The sequence below is a fragment of the Sceloporus undulatus genome, chromosome 6 (assembly GCF_019175285.1).
Source record: "Sceloporus undulatus isolate JIND9_A2432 ecotype Alabama chromosome 6, SceUnd_v1.1, whole genome shotgun sequence".
Classification (NCBI taxonomy): domain Eukaryota; kingdom Metazoa; phylum Chordata; class Lepidosauria; order Squamata; family Phrynosomatidae; genus Sceloporus; species Sceloporus undulatus.
Window position 1 is genome coordinate 121,830,488 of NC_056527.1, and position 22,966 is coordinate 121,853,453.

General features: G+C 42.8%; 2 protein-coding genes across 5 annotated transcripts; one reads left to right on the top strand and one right to left on the bottom strand.

The window, feature by feature from the left end:
* The first annotated feature begins 994 nt into the window (after positions 1–994).
* Positions 995–13,940, top strand: NCAPH (non-SMC condensin I complex subunit H). Of its 2 annotated transcripts, none has more exons than XM_042477118.1 (18): positions 995–1,105; positions 2,297–2,528; positions 3,006–3,099; positions 3,331–3,423; positions 3,689–3,827; positions 4,128–4,249; positions 4,745–4,931; positions 6,196–6,287; positions 7,209–7,405; positions 7,686–7,834; positions 8,605–8,711; positions 9,267–9,389; positions 9,573–9,680; positions 10,730–10,903; positions 11,714–11,830; positions 12,470–12,555; positions 13,078–13,153; positions 13,376–13,940. In XM_042477118.1, exons 2-18 carry the CDS (start codon positions 2,302–2,304, stop codon positions 13,433–13,435), a joined length of 2,151 nt encoding a protein of 716 aa, XP_042333052.1. In that variant the 5' UTR covers positions 995–1,105; positions 2,297–2,301; the 3' UTR covers positions 13,436–13,940. The 2 variants fall into 2 exon arrangements, with proteins under 2 accessions (XP_042333052.1, XP_042333053.1); XM_042477119.1 differs by having other exon boundaries at positions 1,000–1,105; positions 2,300–2,528.
* NEURL3 (neuralized E3 ubiquitin protein ligase 3) lies at positions 8,034–21,921 on the bottom strand. Of its 3 annotated transcripts, none has more exons than XR_006104813.1 (5): positions 21,788–21,921; positions 17,806–18,306; positions 17,163–17,231; positions 16,146–16,497; positions 8,034–8,079 (listed from the first exon to the last, which is right to left on the bottom strand). XR_006104813.1 is itself a non-coding variant. In XM_042477120.1 (4 exons), the coding sequence occupies exons 1-4, from the start codon at positions 21,813–21,815 to the stop codon at positions 16,226–16,228; spliced, it is 870 nt and encodes a 289-aa protein (XP_042333054.1). In that variant the 5' UTR covers positions 21,816–21,921; the 3' UTR covers positions 15,651–16,225. The 3 variants fall into 3 exon arrangements, 1 of the variants encoding a protein (XP_042333054.1); XR_006104812.1 differs by lacking the exon at positions 8,034–8,079 and adding an exon at positions 13,929–14,681; XM_042477120.1 differs by lacking the exon at positions 8,034–8,079 and having other exon boundaries at positions 15,651–16,497.
* Between the last annotated feature and the right edge of the window lie 1,045 nt (positions 21,922–22,966).

A 22,966-nucleotide genomic window follows, 5' to 3' on the forward strand; every position in this document is an offset into this window, starting at 1 on the left:
TTGATATTTGCACCTTTGATTATTCATGGATTTGATTAATATGTCCTCTCTAGGAATATCTAGGTCCTCCGGTGCAACTCTATGGTCAACTTCAACTAAAAGTTGAACTGAAGGACCTAGAGATTCCTAGAGAGAATACGCTGCTAGGCCTTTGTAGCTCCTTCAATGCATTTCTATGGTCAGTGTCTGTCGGACGTTGGCCACAAAGTTGCCCTAGAGCACCTAGAGATCCCTAGAGAGAATACCCTACTAGGCCTTTGTAGCTTCTCCAGCGCAGTTCAATGATCAATGTCTGTCGGACGTTGACCATAGAGTTGCCCTGGAGGACCTAGAGATTCCTAGAGAGGTCTCCTCTCAGGTAAAAACACAGTGTTTTTCCACATTCACTGTGGGGGCCTTGTGCCTCTAACCCTAGCCAATATGGAGGGACAACAAGCGTATTGTCAACTATAGTCCAAAACAACTGCAGAAATCATCCAGTCTGAGGCCGCCTTAACTGCCCTGGGAACTGTAGTTTTGTGAGGCATTTAGCCTTCTCTCTCTGAGAGCTCTCTAGTGCCATCATAAAACTACAAACCCCAGGATTCCACAGTACGCAACCATGGCAGTTAAAGCGGTGCCAGACCATGTAAAGCACTGTGCAAATCCTACAGTGCTCTATAAATAAATGTTAATAATAATAATAATAATAATAATAATAATAATAATAATAAGTGCATTCTATATTTTTGTAGATGCAGCAGCCATAGATATCTATGGTCCTCTCTACTCTTTTCATAGCTCTATATTTCCAGACTCTATTTAAGCTCTTTTTTCCGGGTGAACAAAAAATGTTCCTCTCTATACTTTTTATAGCTCTATATTCTCAGGTTCTGCTTAAGTCCCTCCCAAAAGGGGCGGGGCGAACGCGCGAGCTTCAGTCTAAGTCCGTTGCCTGCGCGTTGACGTCACGGCGTGCGCGCAACGCGCATGCGCACTGCCAGCGCGGGTCGATTCAAAGTAGAGAGAGGAAATAGCGGCAGTAGGGAGGCCATTAAAGACGGTCGTCGCCAGAGAAGCGTCAGCGTCCGCGACGAATCCGCTTGGTCCCCCGTATGTGGGAGAGGTGAGCTGCGAAGGGAGCGGTCGGCAGGGAAAGAAGGACTAGAGGTCCGAAAGCGCCTTTGTTTCTGCATGAGCCGCGCTTTGACTGACGGGCGGAGGGCGGGAGGTAGCGGAGGAGACTCCTGATTGGTCGAGACGGGGACGGCTCAGCCAATAGAAAGCTTTGAAGGATGCGATCGTGGAACTTTCGCGGATTGGAAGAGGAAGGAAGGTAGCTGGCCGCTGATTGGCCAGGAGTAGCTCCCTCCGCTGTCATTCAAATCTCCGCCCCGCCCTTTCCATGCAAAGCTCTCCATCAGTTATTTCCAATGCATTTTATTTTTAAACACAAGAGATGATCAAACAATAAACAAATAAGAATTATAATAATTGTAACAATAATTTATTATTGTTATTAATTATTAATATACTTTATTATAATATATAATTAATATTATACATTATTATGTAACATATATATATATCAATTATTATAATTATTAATTACTATTATTATACATTAGTGTATATAATAATATTATATTATTATAATATCAATTATTTCCAATTATAAATATTATCCATTATTATCATACATTAGTATATATCATAATATATAATATTATATTTTTACACTCTTTTCAATTTTTATAAAAATTGTCATTTATTATCATTATACATTATTATTTATAATATATATATAATATTATATTATTATAATTTTATCAATATTTTACATTATTTTTATAATAATATTATATAATTATAATATTTAATTATTTTACACTATTATTTATAATATATATAATATTATATTATTATAACATTATCAGTAATTATACATTATTATTTGTAGTATGTATATATATTATAATATTTTCAATGATGATAAATTTTATATATAATGCACAAAGTTATTTAAAAATATAGCCATCAGGGTATGCAAATGAGGTGTATACGAAACATGAATGTGTTTTGTGTTTATAAATTATTATAAATAATAGTATAATATAAATATATAATATCCCTTTTTTTGCTTTGACGAACCTCCTCTGAGTCTAGCTCTTCGCTCTGGCGCCAGTTAATTGCATAGCACTGAGCCGTGGCAGTTTAAAGAGTTGCCAAACCAGATTGCATCTGCAGTGCGGATGCAGCCCTGGGTTGCTTTTTCAACCAGCTGGAATATCGGTCTCACAAGCTGTTTCCCTTTCAGCAGCGATGAGCTCCTCGACGCCGCAGTCCGCTGGCCAGAAAGGAAGCACTTCCTCGGACAACGTCTTTGTGTCCCCTGGCCCCAGGCGGCAGCCTCTGAATGCCTCTGGTACCCCCGTCTTGGAGGGCTGCAATGACGATGAGCGGGAGAGGAAGCAACGGCGGCGCTCCAGGATTGTCGACTTGCAGTATAACGCCGATTCGCCTCTGGCCATACAGTCGCCCTCCAGCAAGTAAGAGCGGCTTTTGCAAAAACCACATTTGTGTATGTGTCTGTTCAATCGTTACCCATGCTACGGTGATGCACAACGTACCATGCTCTGCTCTTGTTAACACAGTGACAACATAGGGCCTGAACAAACAGGCCAAAATAAAGCTGCTTCGGGTCACTTGGGATGTGTGCCGTTTAAATGACACACACCTCTCAAGAGACAAGAAGCTGCACCAAAGCTGCGCTCAGGTCCTTAGGACTGGAGCATGGCTTTGGCGTGGCTTCCATCCTCTTAGGACCCATGCATCATTTAAATAGCATACCTCCAAAGTGACCCAAAGCAGCTTTATTTGGCGTCTGTTTGGGCCCATAGTTTATAAACATGAATGCCTGTGCTTTGGTTGAAAGGCAATCTGTCAAAGAAAGGGGGGGGGAGTCATTTTCTGCTTTCTAATTTTGGTTTCTGTGTGTCTGCCATTCTTCTGTTTGGATTTTCTAGGCAAACGGAGACGTCATTCCCAGCAATCCCACAACTCTCCAATGCTCAGATTGCAGATCATTATTCCACATGCATTAAACTTTCGTCAGAAAATGTAAGTCTGCCTCCTGTTCATTGAGAATTTGTTGTTTAGTGGTGCTGAATCTATGGTTTAAAACACACTGCAGAAACAATCCAGTTTGAGGCTGCTTTAACGGCCCTGGTTCAGGTGTGTTTTGAACCTATGATTATTTTAGTGCTGAATCCAATCTTGACTTTGTACTAGGATTGCATTTGTGAATAGCATTGCTATTCATACATGCATAATTGCTGTTCTCTCTTCCAGAAAATCACCACCAAGAATGCTTTTGGCTTGTACCTCATCGATTACATGACAGAAATACTCAAGCAAAAGGAGTCTGAAGTCACCAACTTTAAAGTTAGCATCCATTCTGATGGTGTTTTCTATGACACATAGAAGATGCTCCACCAGTTAATAAGGACTTTTCCCTCTATTTGTGCTGATTCCCCTTTTAATAGGTTTTTGTGCTAAATTACTCCTCTCTGTCTGGTAAAGTACAGAGTTTCTGAACTGAAAACTACAGGGATAAAAGAATCCTGTAGTCCAAAGTCCCCTCTCTTAGCCAAAGTCTCCCATCCTGGGTCCTACTCTTTAACTGCTTTCTTTCCCTTTCCTCTTACAGGTGGCAGCCGGTACCCTTGATGCCAGTGCAAAGATCTATGCAGTGAGGGTTGATGCTGTCCATGCTGATGTATACAGAGTTCTGGGCAGGTTGGGTAAAGATGATGCGGCAGCAGGGCCTGGAGATGGCCAGGATGCAGGTATGCTTTTTGATGCAGTTAATGGTGTAGGATTTGGAATGGAATGTGTGTGGGTTGCTCACATGTGTAAAGCACATGTGTTGAATGCACAGGGACCCAGATTTATTCCCCAGTCTCTACTTGGATGCATCTACACTATAGAATTCATGCATTTTGGCACCACTTTAAGTGTTGTAACTCCATCCTATGTAATCCTGGGATTTGTAGTTTTACAAAGTCTTTAGCCTTCTCTGCCTGGCTTCAGCGCAAGTCCACGAAAAGTGTGTTTGGCCCAGCTTTGGACTGTGGCTTTTTGTTTAGGTGGAGCGGATGTGAATCCTGAAAATTCCAAGAAGCAGCCAAGTAAAAGGAAGCATCTGTACAAAACCATTGAACAGAATCTGAACAACATCAATGCCTCTGAGGCAGATCGGAGGAGCGAGGTAAGAAAACCTCCTCTGACGGTTATTCTCCATCCTCCTTAGAATAGTTCTTTGACTTAACTGCCTGGTGTAATGGCACCTTCTGACAAAAGTGACATTTGGGCAATGCAGAGACATGAGTCAGACTCTTGTTAGTAACTTGCATGTGTTTAAGCATCACACAAAGGAGGTGCTATTCTGTAGCCCTTTGCGCACTGTCCAGTCCTGTCCGCTGGAGGCTCTGCTGCCAGTTGGGGAGGGAAGACGGAGAAGGCAGTGCAGTGAAGATGCAGCTGGTCTGGGCCACAAAGGGAAGGGATGAGAGAATGCACTTCATCTCTGAATACTCTCCCATTTCCACCCCCCTCCGAGTTGATCCAATCCTCAAATTGCCGCCTCGCCCCTTTCTCTCCCCACAAAAATAGCTGTGTTTCCTTAAAAGACACTGTGGTATATGGCAGGTATGTCTTTCACATTGATGTTTAAACCTGGTCTTTTCTCCTGATTCATGTTCAGATCGATCCCATCTTCCAGCAAACGGTGGCCTCCTTCGATGAGTGCAGTACAGCCGGGGTTTTCCTGGCCACGCTTCATACACAGAGCGATCTCAGTGAAGTCCTGTTTGATTCCATGGTCACGCCTCTGGCTTCATCTGTGACTTCTGAGTTATCAAGTTCACATGTCCAAGTGGCAGGCTTGAAATGTAAGCGCTAAAAACCATTAGCTTTATGTTCTGTTCCCATTGTATTTGACTTGGAGTATTGGGAAGAGTACTCTTTTACGTGTTCTCTCTCACCTTCCTGAGTCCAGATTATTAACCCTCCAACTATTGAGCAAGAAGCAGCTTCTTATTCTTATTATTACCTTTACTTATAGCCTGCCTTTCCCCCAGTTCAGGGCACAAGGCAGCTTATGGCATTTTAAAATATAGGGGAAAAATTCACAATGTATTAAAAATAATTAAATAAAGCCAGTTTAAAACAGTAGAACACAACGACACACCAAAAATAACAAAACTTTGTGATTATATTAATACAAATTAACAGTTTTAAAAATAGCATACGTGAATAAATATTATGTACGTGTATTTCTTAGCGTTTGTTATAGATGTAATTGTAACAAAATATGAAATGTGCATGTAGCAATAACGACATGTGTGTAATATTTGTTCATTTCTTGTGGCTCAAACATCTGAAGTATATCGTAGGCGGCTCTTACATTAAGCAAGTTTGTCCATCCCTCGCGTGTTGCGTTGTTTTTGTTTGTCCACAGGTTTTTAGCTGTATCTGATTTTAACTTTCTTGTAAGCCATCTTGAGACCCATGTCAGGAGAAAGGATATAAGTAAAGTAATGTCTTTTGCAAGGATCAGAAATATTCAGACCATTTGGTAGTCCCTTTGTTGAGGAGCATGGTAGGAGACATGCTTTGTCTTGTATCAGAAACTTTCCTGAGACATTGTCAGAACCTATAGCAGGGTCTGCCGTAATATATGGGTGGTTTGCGAGGGGGGATTGGTTTTACTGGGAAGGATCGATATGAGGTAGTTTAATAAAGAGCTGAGGCATTGTACCATCATGCTTGGTTAATCTGCTTGGTAGTGGAGTCTGCTACTGAAGAATGTTGGAGGAATGCGGAGGAGGACTTTTACTGTCAGGTTGTAGGACTGTGCTGCTTGAGAAAGGCATGTAGGAGGGCAGGAGGGAAATAGAAGAGACCATTAGCATTAGCCGTGGGGATAAAGTTTGCAGGCCAAACAGCAGGAGTGGAGTTTACAGATTTTGTGTTTTTAGTATATTGTAGTGAGTGGGACCTGGTAGGTTTGACCTAAACGCACTACTGATGGCTTCTGTTTCTGATGTCTGCAATAAAAGTATTTTGTTTTCACTTGACTAAGACTGATTGACTGTGCATTGGGATAAGAGTTTGTTGGTTCTGACAGACATCTTCCATTGTCATCCTTTCTAGCTATACTTCTGCAGTGTGCTGAAAAGCGCCCCATTTGCCCTTCGCTGGCTGGCTTTCGGTTTTCTGAGTGGGACAGTACTACCCATAATGAGGTAGGTCGACCTGGCTGTCACTTTGCTTCAAGGGAGTTAAGTAAACCCTATCCCATGGTGAGGATCAGAAGTTCCCACTCATTTAGCCACTCTCTATTGATAGGGCTTTTTTCAATGTTTGTCTACACTCTTAACAACATCTAAGTGTGGACTGAGATGCTGCATTCTGTGTTAAACTGTGCATTGTGTCAATATTTTCTTTTTCCTGAACTTCCAACCAATTGTTATTATTGAGTGACCAAATTCTAATATAATACAGATACAGGAATAAGTAATATAATAGTATAATGACTAGGAAAAGACTTTTTAGCCAGTTTGTTTCCACTACTTACATATGCCTCCTCCCCACACACACAATTTTCCAAATCAGGTATCTGCTGTATAGCTTAGCTTGGAATGCCTTAAAAACTTTTATCTTCACCATGTCATTAGAAATTGCTCTACCCACCTACCTAGAATATACTTGGTTGGACATAATGGAGCTTACTTACTTTCAAGCAGACACATCCAGGCTTGCACATTTAGTCAGCCTGTGTCACCTACAAATGCCAGCTTTATATCCCAGGTAGACTCAGAGCTGCGTGACTTTATATTCTGGCCCCCTTGTTTCTTATCAGATCTTGTTAGTAAGAGAAGTTTACTGAGTCCTTAAGTGTACAGGCAGAGGCAATTACAACCTCACCATTATGTACAAACAGTGTACATCATTGTGTACACATCCTTATGCACTCATTGGGCACACATAACGGTGTGTACAACATCTGTTGCTCCCGGTTTTGAAATCTGTTCTACCGTCTTCTGGATTTGGGTGGGGAGGGTGAGCTTTATGGGGCCATGCGCTTCCCTGACTGGTGTGTTTTTGGTCCCCTTCCCCTTTGCACATTGTAAAGAGTGTCCTTTAACCTTTTGCTCCTTTTTCAGTCAGTCTCCGCTCTGCTGGATAAATTTAAGAAGAGCGACCAGGCGTTTGACATCAACGCAGAGGCTGACAGTGACCCTGGGGACCCTCTGGCGGACGATGATTTTGATGCTGACAACATGGACGCGACAGTTGCAAAGGATCTTGGGGAATTTCCAGAAAAGGTGGAGGCCTGCAGAATAGCACCAGGGAGCTCAAGGTATGTTCAGGTGAAGGTGAAGGAGGGTCCCAAGGGTCAAAGTCTGAGTACCACTGCTCTACCTCTTTTAGGTTTAATGGTCAGTTTCTGGCTCTTCCCCTTCAGTTGTTTATATGCAGACCTTTTGGAATCTTTAGTCGGAATTCACATTTTCTGCTGCAGAAGTAGTCATGAATCAAGTGTGTTGCCCTTGCCCTTGTTCACACATGCGGTTAATTTTAGGAAGGATGATCACACCCATTAATTCTGTCATTCTTGTATGCATTTGTGTTTCTGCCAGAAAAGATGTGGTTCCCCTGGGACAAGGCGATGTTGGCTCCATGTGCCTTCAGCTGTCAATGAACCCCAGCGAATACTCTTATTTCAGCCCTCGGGCAATGTCCATGTGGGCAGGCCCAGAGCACTGGCGCTTCAAGCCTCGCCAGAAAGGTATGGTTTTGGAAAGGGGATGTGAAGTAGTTCCAAAGGCCTTCGCTTGGGCCATGATGCTTTTCTGGTTGTTATCGAAGCATGCCTTTCCATGACAAATACAGGTCCAAGCTTTATCTTGATCATAGAATCAGGTTTGGTAGATCAAAATTAGGGCTAAATGTAGTGCTGTTGTTCATCATCATCATCATCATCATCATCATCATCATCATCATCATCTCCAAAGTATCAGGCCAGAAAAACACCTGTGATAAAATTGTGTGAGAAAAATAAAACATACAAAGGGTGTGAAAACCTGTATTCCTATGAGTAACAACTTCAGTCTTTTCTGTGAATCTGTTAATTCGACTTCACATTTCTTTACCCTGTCCATAGTATGTAAGTTTAATTGCTTATATTATGGCTTATATCTGATCAAACCAGCTTGAGACAGGTCAGATTGCCACCTACAGACAACAGTTTATCTTGTTCATAAGCATTTAACCTGTTCTTCCAAAAACTTGTTTAATATAAATGAAAAGCACAACTTTAGGACGTATCCTATTATTTTCTATAGTTCTTAAAACTTACTGCCAAAGATTACATAGTTCAGAACATAGCAGAAAGGTAACAAATCCACACCAAACATTTGGCGTCTCTAGCATCTGCGCTTTCCTTACTAATAATTCATTTAGAAATCTGAATGTAGTGTTGATTTATAAATGGAGTCATCTGCCCAAAGACATCTGCTCAGTCGTTCTGCCTTGTGATCTTCTGTCCGTTCCGCGCAGGTGATGCCAACTCTGAAAAAGTAAGCAAAAGAAAGCCTCCCAAAAAAACCTTTGAGATCGTTTTTGACGAAGAGGTTAACTTTGAGCCTTACTTCCGCAAAACAAGGGTAGGTATTTAAGTCTTGATAGTGTTATAGTGGCGATTTCTGCAAGATGTCGTGGTGGCTCCCAGTTTGAAAGAGCTTTCTCAAGAGTCTGATAAGGTTTCCTCAACCTGGCATCCTTCTAATATGTTGGGTTGCATCTATACTGAAGAATTAATGCGGTTTGACACCGCTTTAACTGCCATGGCTCAATGCTATGGAATTCCTAGGTTTGCAGTTTTGTGGCAAAACTCCCTTTGAACAAAGCTTGCCAAAGAATCCCAAGATAAGTTTGCCTTAGCTTCGCCATAAGTCAGAATTGACTTGAATGCACACAACAACAAGAATCAACGCAAAGTCAGGCAATGGGATTTATTTGTGGGGTGGCTCACCATTCAGCAATTGAGTCAGTAGACCTATTCCAGGTGAGAATAACCAACACGATTCCAGCCTCTGTGTGTACTTGTCAAACGTGGTCCTGCTGCAGATTACTTGTAACATGAACCTTCAAGATGGAGGCTAGTTGGAAGAGGATTGAAATGCTTGGTTTCTCAATGTGCTGTTGGTTTTCTCTAACAGGCAGCTACGACTCTGTCTAAAGCCACCCTTGAAAACCAAAACAAGAAAAGCAACACCCTCCCTGCAGATTTCCATTACGACCCAGAGAACCTCACTCGCCTCTTCCTCAAACCAAACCACAGGGTGAGCTATGTCTCTTCATTCAGGTGCTCAGCCTGGTTTGCTTTGTTTCTTGTATTGCTTGGTCCGTTCACCAGTTTGCTATTCTGGGCAGAAGACTTCACTGAGAGATACTCTGGGGTTGTTGTTGTTGTTGTTGTTCTTTTCTATCCATAATTAATTTCTCCTATTCTTTTATTTCTATAGCTGTGGAAGATGGCACAGCAGAGTAACTCGCCCAGTCGTGACGATGAGGTGGGAGAGTATGATTACAATAACCCCAATGATACCTCTAATTTCTGTCCCGCATTGCAGGTGAGTTGTAGAGAGTGGTAATAATAATAATAATTTGTTTGTTTATTTATTTATTTTTAGCCTGCCTCTCCCTACGGATTGAGGCGGGTTACAATAAAAAGATAAAACTACATAACACAATGTATGTGTTGCTATGAATGTGCATCCTTCCTTGTCTCTGCTTTATGGTGAGAGCTGTAATAGTTGACTTTGCTGCGATCGCAGTCTTTTCACTGGTTAATCAAAGTTTGGTGGGCTTGACTAGCAATGACATGAGTAGCTATTCTGTCTCACTGTGCTATGATCTGTAGAAATTTAAAGGGCCTTGCTGACTTTCAAGAAACACAAACATGTTTGACTGAATAATCGCATTAATTATATCAGGCCTTTCCCCCACGGTGGCTTGTAGAATAAAAGAAATACAGTCAGCCCTCCATATCCATGGATTCTTTATGCACAGATTCAACTATCTATGGCTTGAAAATGTTTTTTAAAAATACAAATTCCAAAAAGCAAACTTTGATTTTGCCGTTTTACACGAAGGACACCATTTTACTGTGACGTTGTATTTAATAGGCCTTGAGCATCCACGGATCTTGGTATCCACAGGGGGTCCTGGAACCAAACCCCAGCATTTTAAGTGTTTGGTTTTTAAGGAATATTTTTTATTTTGTTCAAAGAAATTATTATCTGTGTATTGTTCTGAATGCTTTAATCCATTCTGCAATTGCCTTGTGGGTCCTGCCAGGCTGAGAGGTGGTATATTGACTGATGTAGCAATTCATGCAGAGCTGAAGTCCTTGAAACTAGATTCTTACGTTCTTTTAGGGGGTAGTTTAAAAGTTTTAAGGAACACAGTCCCATAAACCAAAAGTTCTTGGCTTCTTAAAAAAAACCATGCATTCAATACATCTCCATTACAGCTGTCAAAGCTGCCTTCTTTTGGGGTGGAGACCACCTTCTGATGGCAGGAGACATGAGTCATAAATACTTTAGATCTCTGTCTGTGGAAGACCATGTTTCCCATTTGAATATACCTACTTTTGGCTTTCTTTCCACTTTCTTTCCAGAATGATAACAGTGATGATGATGATCCTGTAGACTTTGTGGGCCAAAGTGGGATGTTTGAAATGACTGCCCATCCTGCAGGAGCAGCAGGCCAAGGTGGAGAACTCAATGGAGACCTCAGTGGGCTCAACATCACTACCTACGGTGAATTAAACCTGGTGGCTGAGCCACAGAAGGCAAGTTGTGGGGAGGAGTTGTTCTTGTTTTGTGCTTTCAAGTGGATTCCTACTTATGGCGACCCTCTCCTAGTTTTTTCTTGGCAAGATTTATTAGAAGAGGCTTCACCATTGCCTTCTTTTGAGGCTGAGGGAGTGTGACTCGGTCAGTGTCACCCAGTGGGTTTCCATGGCTGTACTGGGATTTGAACCCTGGACCTCCAGTGTTCTGGTTCCAACACTCAAACCACTGCACCATGCTGGCTCTGGGTTGAGGTATACACAACTTCGCACTTGTGTTGACAGGTACTTAACTGCAAAGTGGCACCCCTTCTAAAGGTTGTTGTGATTTACATTAGAAGTTGGGGCTGAGCAGAAAATGTAACCCATCATTCCTCCACAAATACTGAAGGTGGCATGGGAACCAGGTCTACAGGATTAAAGCTGTGCTCTTTTTGTTCTGAGAGGGAAATGCCAAGTTAATGTAATTCGCCAGTCATGCAGGCTATTGCTCTGAGTAGCTCATTCCCCCTTCAACCATTGTGCAAAGTAAGTGAGCAAAGTGTTGCCTGTGAATGTGATTGTTGGGCAAATTTTGCCTCCACACCAAGCAGATAGTCTCTGAAATGAGTGAAGACGTGCAAAACTACACCAAGTAGCATGTTCCTTTAGTACTAAGGGATGGGATGCAAGTGCCTGGGTGCCATGAGGGCAGGATTCAAGAGTTTGTTTATCTTTTGTTGCTGTATTGTTGTTCTCCTGCTAAACTGTCCAAGTAATAGTTTGAAATGTTAGCTCTGTTCTTTTAATTCTATGCCTTGATTTTTCCAGGTGAACAAGATCGATATTCAGTATGCAAAGATTGCCAAAAGGATGGACATGAAGAGGCTAAAACAGACCATGTGGGGTCTCCTGACTCATATTGCAAAGGATCAAACCGAAGAAGAGGTATATCCCTACTCCTAGTTATCTTTGAGATCTCTGTTCTGAGAGAATGCAAGTTCTCTTCCACAGTGTCCTATGCCTCAGCTGGTTTTGTAGGAATTTGATTTCGAATAGGGTTTTTTGTGTGTCATCATGTCCACTAAAGGACTTTTAAGCTCTAGTTTAAAAGTAGTTCATTCAAACACCATTCTGTACTTTGGTACTTTCCTATAGTAACTGGTAGGCACCCAACTCTTGGGCACAAGATCTTTACTGGTAGTAATTGCTTATATGTTTAAAATGTGATGGCTTTTAGTGGGTGTAGCCTTTTACGTTTTGTTATGTGTCTAGTTTAATATGTTCTTAATACTGTTTAAATTATTTTATGGTATTAACATCTGGAATAGTTTTAAATTATTTGGTCTGTACATTTCCCTGAAATCCCACAATAGAGTCGGTGGTTAATGAATGAATGCAATGCTTTGGAAATTCAAGGCTCCAAAAGTACTAGTGTTTATTACTTTGAAATCCTTAGCCCAGCCCTGTAAGATAGGTGTTGCTACACTTAAAATCACCAGAAACCAACACACAGCGGGTGCTGCGCCACAGGCTTTCAGGTTGGCAACTAGCTAACTTTAAAAATTTTCCATCTTCCCTACATAGAATGAAGCTCTAAAGAAAGGCACTAACTGTTCGGTGGTATCAGGACAGAAGGTCTTCAGTAGCATCACAAAGGATCTACTTCACAGGTACTTCAGAGTTTCAAGACTCTTCAGTAGGATGCCAGGCTGTAAGGGTGGGATGCCAATGGCAGAATTTCGAATCCTTTTTATTGTTTTGAGCAGAGGATGAATTCAAACAAGGCACAGGCTGGCTTGGGATGTGCCTGTTCCATCCCTTCTGACTCTTTTCCAGATGAAGCATCTATGAGCAGTTCTCTTCCCAATAACTGATTAAAGGTGGTTGTTGTTTTTGTGTGCCTTCAAATCGTTTCTGATTCATGGTAACCCTGTAATCCTATCATGGGGGTTTCTTGGCAAATTTCTTCATTACCAGGTCCATAATTAACACTGGCTTTGTCTTCCACCAGCACACTTGTAGTGTAAAATAATCTTTAAAGGCTGGAATCATGTTGGCGTAAACTGCATTGCAACCTATGAATAAACTGAGTTTATAAACCGAGTTTGTTCAATGCAAGCTATGGATTTTATTTCAGAACAGCAAGGACTACTACTTTGTCTGAGTTGTTCCTCCTTGTCTGTCTCTTGCAGGTTGCCTCCCACAATGGCAAAGAACCTGTCTGTGCCCTTGGCGTTTGCTTCCCTTTTGCACTTGGCTAATGAAAAGGTATGTACAGTAATCCTAAATTCACCAGGAGTTCAGAGGACAAGTAGGACGAGTGCGTTCTTCTCAGTCTATCTATTCCTGTCATAAAGATCTTGACTTTGGTAAACTACCTGGTGATGTCTTCTACGTACACACACTTTTATGTTGAGACCAAACTTGTATATAAACAGTTTTGAAGATGGCTATGTTTTGCTGATTTCCCGCCGCCTCCTTTGTTTCCAGAACTTGAAGCTGGAGGGATTGGAAGACTTGTCTGACGTTTTAGTGATGCAAGGAGTTTAATGTGTCCCAGCTGGGCAAAAAATCTGGGACCCTCGAGGAGGAAATTGATGCACCCCAAAAGAGATGCATAGATGGATGGCCTTCTTCACATCGTACGCCCATCTGTAACTCTCTCTGCTTAAAGATGCCTGCAGCATCAGTTCCTGGGACTGTCAAAACAGTGCATGATTCATTGATGATAAAGAACTGTGGACAATTAGGAGCAGTGTGCCTGTTTCATTGTGCCTTTAACTGTCTTCTGAATCCTTCAGCTTTCCTCTCCTGACGTGACTATCCAGCTGCTGTGCAAGTCCTCTAAAATGTGTTTGTCTTCTTGACAGCAAAAGACTGCAATGTATATTCAACCTAGATGAACTTCCTGTACATAAAAGACCTGTTTCTCTCATGCTTTGCTTTTACAGTCTTTTCTCACACCACACTGAAATTGTCTTCAATGATTTTATATATTTGTACAAACCTCTTTTTTAAAAGAAATAAATGACCACAGTATGGGATCTGCACTCTACCTTGCTTTGGACTTCTCTTCCCCTTCCTCCTCCCCCTAAAAGCCTCTGATGGAACAACCAGGTCCCCCAAACATTTCAGAGGGGCTGGTTTTGTTCAATAACTGCTGCATGTAAAACGTGTTGGATTTGCAAAGGAGTGAGTTGTTTGCCAGATGAGGCGGGAAGGCTTTCCTGCATTGGGAAGTGGAGCTGGGATGTTTCCCAATTGTTTAACACAAACTCAGTCTCCTGTAGTCTTTTGCTGATTAAAAATAGCCAGCTTTATTGAGTGCCAAAAATCTCTGTTAACAAGTGAATGGGACTAATATTAGTGTGTGAAGTTTATCTCATTAGGATCTTAACTGAAGTTGTATTTTTGTCCCTTGTAGTTTGCCACCACTCTGATCAGCTTCCTTGAAATGTTACAAGGAGAGCATTTCCTCCTCTGTTTCATGATGCTTATCTCATCTAATGTTGCCCCGCTGAGCCTTTTGGCCAAAGAACTCCATTGATAGAGGGGCTTTCCCTGCTTTTATCTCATCTGCGCTTGTCTGTTTAAATCAACGTTTCCTGTTGTACCTCTTGACCTCAGAGAGTCCTCCTCCGACAGAATGAACAATGTGAGCTATTGTGACTATAGTTATGTCTCCAATAATTGCCCGAATGAGAACGTGCTTCAAGATACCGTCATTGCTTTTTGTGCTTTGTAATCCTTCATCTCTGCATCTGATGTTCCAGGCGAGGTCTGTGTTAACCTTGATCTATGTTGAAACAGGAAAAGGAATACAAATAAACCAAAAGGGAGGACAGTTCGGTTAAGGAAATTTTCCATTTGTCCCGGCACCTGCCTGCATTTTAGTACAATAGTCAGGAGGACGGAGGGTGTGAGTATGATGTAAGGCTCATGTGAGCATCCTGCCCCAAGGAAAAAATTCCATGCTTCTTTGAGCTTTCTTTTTTAATGGTTTGCTCATCATTGCTGTCTGTTGAACTTGGCACTCCAGCGGCTGAACTTTCTTAAGGCCCCGAGTGACTCATCCTGCTCCAGTTTAATCGGTTTTATTCCACTGACTTCTAAGAATACTCATCTATTGCAAATGCTGAATTATCCAAGGAAGGAACATTTGAACAAACACACAAAATCAAGCCTTCACAGTTGGAGGAGGAATTGTATAGACCTCTAGATGTGGCTGAACATTTTCTTTTGGACTAAAATTGGCTGAGTTTTATCTATATGGCACCTAAGGTTTTTTTTCCAGTGTAGCAGAACAGAAATGTCTTGAGATTTTCAATATTCTCTGGCTACGAAAGACGGAGGCATCCTGGATCCCACCAGAAGTTACTTGACTGCTGCTAACGGAGTTTAATTTTACTGTTTCGGTCCCTATATGTTGAAGAGGGGAGCAGCCTCTGCCTGCATTGAGATCCTTCCAAACCAGTGGAATAGTGACAGAAACACAGTGTGGGGTAGTGGTTTGAGTGTTGGACTCTGGAGACAAGGATTCAATTCCCAGCTCAGCCATGAAACCCATGCTCTCAGCCTCACGGGAAGGCAATGGCAAGCCTCCTCTGAACAAATCTTGCCAAGAAAACCCCAGGATAGGCTTGCCTTAGAGTCACCATAAATTGGAAACAACATGAAGGCACACAACAACATAACCAACATGGATATGGGGTGTGTTTTGTTTTTTTGGCTTGTGACTCCCAGAATCTTCCATTGCCCCGGCTTTTCAGATCTGGCTCCAAGATCTTTTGTTAGTTCTGTCCAGACCTATGTGGTGAATGTGTGTAGTTACTAAAGAGACCTTAGTTGATTTCATTTGGGTTTTATTTTGCCATCCTATAGCCCACGCTTTCTCTACTCGAGTGTTATCTAGGTGTCATAAAATGTTAACTGCCTTCTGCTCTACAGGTGCAGTCATCTGTAAAGATTACAAAAGTTTATGACAATATACACACCCTCTTGCTCAACTGTTTTGCTGCCAAAAAAAGTGTGCCCCTTCAAAGTCTAACTGGGTATGAGATCAATGGGCATACAATTGTGGCACCTGCATTATGGAATGACATCTCTTTGTAGACGCTATTGCTATTACCACAGGTGTCATTTCAACTCTCATCACCCAGATGAAAGGAAAGCGAGGAGATCCTTCCCAGTCACAGTCAACTCATCCATTTCCCAGCAAAGGAGACCCCTTTGTTTTCCCTTTCTCCTCCTTCAAACCAACCTTTTCTCCACCTTTTCAGTTCCTCCGCACTCCCGTCAAGAGTGCAAATATTTCCAAGTGTTTTTGCAGGGTCAGTTTTGTCACCGAAGAGGTTGGATGTCCTTTGCATTGTCCGACTGATCTTCCATTCCCTCTCTTTCGGCCGACCCAGAGACGTGAAGGATTTTCTTTACCTTTGTCCGACACAACGGGCAACAGCCGCTGGTTTTCAAGATCTTCAAGGAGCAGCAGGCGCAGAAGTTGGCATGGGAGCAAGGCAGCATCATGGTGTTGGCCTTGTGCCCAAAGCACACGGCGCATTCATCACCGGTTGGGCCTTCAAGGAGGCTGTGGGAGTCATGCCGGTTTGACTCTGGAAAAGAAAGAGCGTTTTGTGTAGAAGGTGCAGGAGCGAGACACATCCAACACAGTCGGCCCTCCGTATCCGCTTGAAAATATTCCAAAAATTTAAAAATTCTAATAAGCAAACCTTGATTTGCCCATTTTATATGAGAGACATCATTCTACTATGCCGTTGCATGTAATGTGAAGAGCGTGCAAGGATTTGGGTATCCATAAGGGTTCCTGGAAGCAAACCCCAGCAAATACCAAGGACCCATTGTATTTTACATATGAAAACTAGGACACATCTGGACAAGCAGCATCACAGTGTGGTCAAGATGATAAAGGTTATTAATGAGGAAGAACAGACAAGCTAGGAGAGGATGCAGCAGATTGCTTTTGCCTGAGCTGACTGAGAAGGGAAAGATTCATCCTCCAAGCAATTGAAAGAAGCTTAGGATAAAGAGAGAAAGTGGGAGAAGGACAGAGAAACTGGGATGTTTTAAAATCAGTTGGAAACAAAAAGGGACAATAGAGAATTAATTGGACTCTCCCTGCCGAATCTGGACAGTTGGAGGGTATGGAGTACAGAGAGAAAGCAAAAGAGTTCATGCCAGCTTTTTTGCAGGATGGCCTCCTAGGTTAAGAGGAAATTATCGGAGGCAGATAAAAGAAAAGATCTTTGCAGGGACTTACCAATCTGGTCATCGTGGGCCAACAGCAGTGGGCTGTGGACGTTATTATTTGTGGGTAGGTTTGAGGGATCTAAAGTGGAGAGAAAAGAGAGTTCAGGATGCCACACATCAACATTTGTGCTTCTCTATCCACTCCGGTAATGCAAACTCCTATCCCGATGATACTATTTTGCACACTAGCATAGCCTTGTCTGTGGCTGGTTGTATGCAAGTCCCATGTCAATGGGTCTGTTCTATGTTTTAGGCTGCCTCTGCACTGCAGAATTAATGCAGTTTGGCACTGCTTCGATTGCCAGGGCACCATGTTATGGAATTCTGCCTCATTAGCCACTACTGCTTCCTCTGGGAAGGCATTGCTTAGTAGTATTAGTATTAGTATTATTAATTAGTATTATTTTAGAGATATTTTAATCATGCAGTGTTGTTGTTTTAAACTGTACGCCACTTGGCAGGTTTTTATTCTCCCCCCCCCCCCCCCCGTTTTATTTGAACTTTGCTATATAAAGCGCTGTGCAAACTTGACAGCGCTCTATAAATAAATGTTAATAATGATAATAATGGGAATGTCATCCAGTGCCTCTAACAGATTAAACTGTTAGTACACTAACTGATTAACCCATTGGATGCCTGAGTTGCTTACTTACCCAGCAGCTGGACCTCTTTGGTCCTGCCATAAATGTCCATCACGGCCCAAAGCGGAGACGTCACCAAGACACCGTCTAAGAGCAAGATGTCCTCTGGCTCCCCATTGATGCTGCAGAAAACGCAGCCTTGGTTGTCCACCCAATAACTGACGATGGTGCCTTCCTCGCAGTATTCGTCTGGCAAGACGCAGGCTCGAGTCTTTCCTTGGTTGACCAGGTTTGGGCAAGCGAACGGAGGCAGCTCCCTGGGCTCCCAGAGGGAAGGGTCTTCCCAAGTAAAGCCCACCCTCAAGCCGCCGTGCCATTTTCCATCTTCCTTGGAGATCTTCAGGGTCACCTTCTCATAAGGCTCCACGGGTCGGTTGGAAAAGACAAGGCCGTTGCAGAAAGTGGCTACTCGGCTGGCGATAGAGTGCGACTCGTCCATCACAATCTGGGACCCTTTGACATAAGGATGGAAGAAGAGCGGAGCAGAGGTCCGGCGGCCCGAAACATCAGAGTCTGTGAGGGACAGGACTACCATGACCAATGGAAATGGAAAAAGAGGAGGTTTGGTTCCACATATATTCCCCTCCCACATACCCTCAAGTGAGTTCTTCATTGAGATCAGTACTGTTATATCTAGTGCTGGTGTAGTGCATCTACACTACAGAATTAATGCAGTCTGACACCGCTTTAAATGCCATGGCTCAGTGCTGTGGAATATTGAGATTTGTAGTTTTGCAAGAGCCTTACTGTGTGAGAAAAGAAAGCTGAAACGGAGCAGGTTCTCATTCCCAAGGGTCATAAAAGCATGCCTTTTACCAAATGGGTTTTGCCAGCTCAACAAAAGGCACACTTTTATGACCGTCTCTGTTAGGTCTGAGAACAGAAGTGCTATGAGAGGCAAGGAGAAAGCCACTTCTCTCCGCTGTGTCTCGGATTTCTTTTGTCACGCAATGAGGCTTGGTACTACAACAAACAACAAATCCCAGGATTCCTCGCTATGGAGCCATGATGGCTAGTGGTGCCATACTGCATTAACTTTGCAGTGTGGCGGCAGCTTTCGTTCCAACTCTGCTAAGCGACCCAGAGTATCAAACATATTCTGAGGAAAGAGTTCAGTACCTTGCATAGCTCCTTATACCAATAAGCGGTATAGAAATGTACATGCTATTGCTATTGTAAGTTCCAAGAAAAGCCCAGTGCAGATTCACAATTGGTACTGAGAGCTACTAGTTGCCACTGCGAAGAACCCCAAAATAAGGACTAGAACCTTGTTTTATACAGAAAGAAAGCTATAGTTCTCGGCTTGGTCAAGATGAGACTATGGCCCTCTGGTTCCTGCAAAACTCAAGTTTAACACTAGACATAGCTATCTGAAGCATTTTTGCCTTCCGAGTCTATAAGCAGGTATTGGTCAGGTTTGCTTTGTCTGCTTTACGCTTTAGATAACATCTCTTGAATTCCAAGAAGACAAAACCGAAACCAATCAGTTAGCAGCCCTAAACAGTTGCACAATAGAGGAAAGCTAAATGGCTAAGATTTCCCTTCCTTTCTGTTTTTTGAGCCATGGATGTTTGCATTTTCTGCTGCAAGAGTTGGAAAAAGGAAACTCCATGTTCTTCCCACTTTTCCAGCTGTTTTAAAAATGCCCCAATTTCTCTCCCCTCTTCCCACTTTCCTCCTTTGGCCTCAGCATACTTCAATTGCTGCAAACTGGGTTCAAAAGCAACTTGCCCTCCATTTACTCAGCAGAGGAATAGGAGGAGATTTCTTTTTCCAATGGAATAAAATCAGGGCATTTGTGACGCCCTGAAATAGTATTTTCTGCTCCCCCAACTCAGTTACAGGTTGAGTGCAGGATGTATCCAAAATACCTCAGACCAGAAGTGTTTTTGGATTTTGGATTCTGGAATACATGTATTTAGGTATATGTCCATAATGAGATATCTTGGAAATCGGATCCATGTTTAAACACAAAACGCACTGAAGTTTCAGATCCACCTTATACCCTTATGTAGCATTTTAAATATTGTTATGCACGAAACTGGTTATGTACATGAACCATCAGAAAGCAAAGGTGTCACTATCTCAGCCATACATTTACAAAGCGTTGGCTTTTGGAGTGTTTCATAATTCCAGACTCAACCTGAATTGTGTATATTGATCCAAAACGCTTCTGGTCCCAAGTATTTTGGCATAAGAGAGACTCAACCTGCAACTGCATTGGGGGAACAGCAACTACTCTTTTAGAGCTTTATAAATAGCGAAGAGTATGTGCAAAATACAAACAAATCCCCCCTTTAGAGAATTCTATCTGAATGTGGGCTATCAATTCCAATTTGTCTTAGTTCCAAGATGTCTTGTCGGCATGCATGCGAAGAACATGTCTTGAGGTTTTTCAACTCTTTCAAATGATTAAATATTAACTCTGTTTATATATACTCTCATGGAAGTGTTTGTCCTTAGGGATCGGCTGTGTGTCCAAGGCGCCAAAAGGACACATGGCTGAGATGGGAAAGCATCTCCCTTTCACTTTTGTTTTCTTTTTACCAAAGCTTGTCCCTAGAAAGAGACAACCAGAGTTTTGGAAACATGGCTTTGGAATATGAGTTTAATTCTATATGTCTTTTAACTGAGCTACAGTATTAACTTTTATAGGGTTTTGTTATGTACGCTAGATTGCATTTTTAAAAATCTTTGTAAACCACCTCGAATATTGGAAGGAAACGTAGGATAACAATATAGGCTGGAGTGCAGTATGGGTCTTAGTGGGTTTGCATGCGCAGGAAAAATAATAGAGGGGTGGTTTTTGCAATGTCTGTATTCTCTCAGGGCTCCCACGGCATTAAACTGCATGAGTATCCATTGGACAATGGTGGCCAGTGGATTGACTGACGCACAACAGTCCCAACGTGCAATGGAATCGGTGTGCATTGGAGCATTCCTGGTATGCATACAGCCACCAATGAAGAAGAGCTGAATTGCAACAGGGATGCCCAGGGTGCATCAGAAGTGTCCAAGTGCATCCAAAATATCCAGTGTGCATCAAAATCCGGTGTGCAGCAGAAGTGCCCAATGAGTATGACAAATGCCCAGTGTGCATCGCAATGTTGCCCATCATCCCTACACGACACCATTGTAGTGGCACATTCCCCTTTAACCACCCCGGCTGTATCCTATGGGATGCTGGAATTGGCGGCTTGTGGGTGGCATTTAGAAGGAATCTTCAGCCACAGGATTCCAGTGACTCATTGAATTACAAATCCCAGGATTCCACAGGTGGTTACCATGGCGGTTAAAGTGGAATATAGTACAATAATTGTTCACTGTGAATGGGCCCTTGCAGCCAGAAATCCCACATGTTGCTGTGCGCAGGCAAAGAGTGCTGCAGGAAATGCACTCTGTGCATGCTCAGTGCATCCCCTGTGCTGCAGGAAATGCATTCTGTGCATGCCCAGAGGCACACTTATTCTTGGTATTTCACTTCAAGGGAGCCAGTCCCCCCCCCCCCCCCCCGGTCCAAACCCAATCCTTATCTATAGCCTTTTTGGCAAATATTTTGAGGGTGCAGCAACTCCCTGTTTACAAAACAGAAGCAACCATTTGGAGCACCATCTTCTCTGATGGTGGTTCCCAAACTTTGGTACAGCAGATGTCTTGGGCTTCATCTCCCAGAATTCCTGACTCCTGGCCTAGGTGCCTAGGTCTTCTGGGAGATGCAGTTCAAAACATCTGGAGTACCAAAGTTTGAGAACCACTGTCCTGTAAGTTCATCTTAGACTTGATCCTCACCTGATCTTAGCCTTCATAACAAGAGCTGGGAAAGATCACCTCCTTTGGGACTCCAGCTCTCACAATGCCCAGCCTTGACTGTGGATTGTGGGTGTTATAGTCCAAAAGATCCACTCTCCCCAGCTTCCACCCCAATACCTCTGGGCCCTTTGCTCCAGAACCGCTTTGCCTTGGCAATGCCCCCCATCCATGCCTCTTTGCTTACCATCTGCTGGACTAAGGCAAGCCCCCATTGTCTGTTCCCGGCTGATCCTTCTCAAATCTTGGCCCAATATAATTCTGATTCTTCTCAGCCTGGGTTGGGAAGGAGCGCATACCACTCTGTGGCAAGGACCTGTTGCTAAGCCACAGAGGAAGGGAGGGAGGAAGGAAGCTCTTTTTTATATGCCGCCGCTGCAAAGCTTCATGAGTTAAAAATTAATCATCGGCACTACAGCGCAGTGTGCTTTCAGACCATCACGAGATGCCGCTTCTCTTGTGTATTTGGGGGATTTCCATGATATAGTGGAACAGGAGCCAAAGCCACACTCTGCGCCTGGAGCTGGGGCTGAGCCTTGGCTTCCGGCCCAATTTAACTGGACATTTTTTCTCTTTCTCTTTCTGGCTACTCCTTCGCACAGTGTTTTTCCCACCCTCTTCTTCACCCTGTTCTTGGCATCATTGTTGTTGTTGTCGTGAGCTGAAATCCTGCATCAGATACAGAGCACAACATCATGGCTATGTGCGCCAGGGTTTGAATCCCTGCTTGGCTATGGAAAGCCAATGGGTGCCTTTGCGCAAGTCACACTCTCTCAGGCTCAGAGGGAGGCAATGGCACATTCCCCCTTGGAACCGTGTAGGAATGTCTTTCCATAACATCCGAACTGAGGACAACTACAACTTCTTGACCAAATGCTCTATCTATCTATCTATCTATCTATCTATCTATCTATCTATCTATCTATCTATCTTCCTTCCTTCCTTCCTTCCTTCCTTCTTCTTTCTTTCTTTCTTTCTTTCTTTCTTTCTCCTCTATCAGGTTCAACACCTTCGCTTAATAAAGAAGCCAGTGGAGCTTTGAAGGCTTGCAATATGTATATTGCGCACTTTGCATGCAACATGGCCATTTTATACTTATTATTTCTCCTGTACAATTCTTAACCCTTTTGTCTGGAGAAGAAGCCAGTGGGAGCTTTGAAAGCTTGCAATCATGTATTTTCTGTGTTTTGGTTGTTCCAATAAATGTATCCACTGCTTTGTGGATCTTGGATGATCCTGCACAAAGAGATTTTGTGGTTGTCGTTGTGTGCCTTCAAGTTGTTTCCGACTTACAGCAACCCTAAGGTGGACCATAATGGGGTTTTCTTGGCAAGTTTCATCAGAGAGGGTTTGCCATTGCCATCCT

Coding starts and splice junctions, on each gene's coding strand:
- NCAPH (XM_042477118.1), top strand. CDS start 2,302: ATGAGCTCCTCGACGCCGCAGTCCGCTGGCCAGAAAGGAAGCACTTCC. Junction 9,681..10,729: donor ATTTCTGTCCCGCATTGCAG/GTGAGTTGTAGA, acceptor CTTTCTTTCCAG/AATGATAACAGTGATGATGA. Junction 13,154..13,375: donor TGCACTTGGCTAATGAAAAG/GTATGTACAGTA, acceptor CTTTGTTTCCAG/AACTTGAAGCTGGAGGGATT.
- NEURL3 (XM_042477120.1), bottom strand. CDS start 21,815: ATGGGGGCTTGCCTTAGTCCAGCAGATG. Junction 17,232..17,805: donor CAAAGAGGTCCAGCTGCTGG/GTAAGTAAGCAA, acceptor TCTCCACTTTAG/ATCCCTCAAACCTACCCACA. Junction 16,498..17,162: donor GGCCCACGATGACCAGATTG/GTAAGTCCCTGC, acceptor TTTCTTTTCCAG/AGTCAAACCGGCATGACTCC.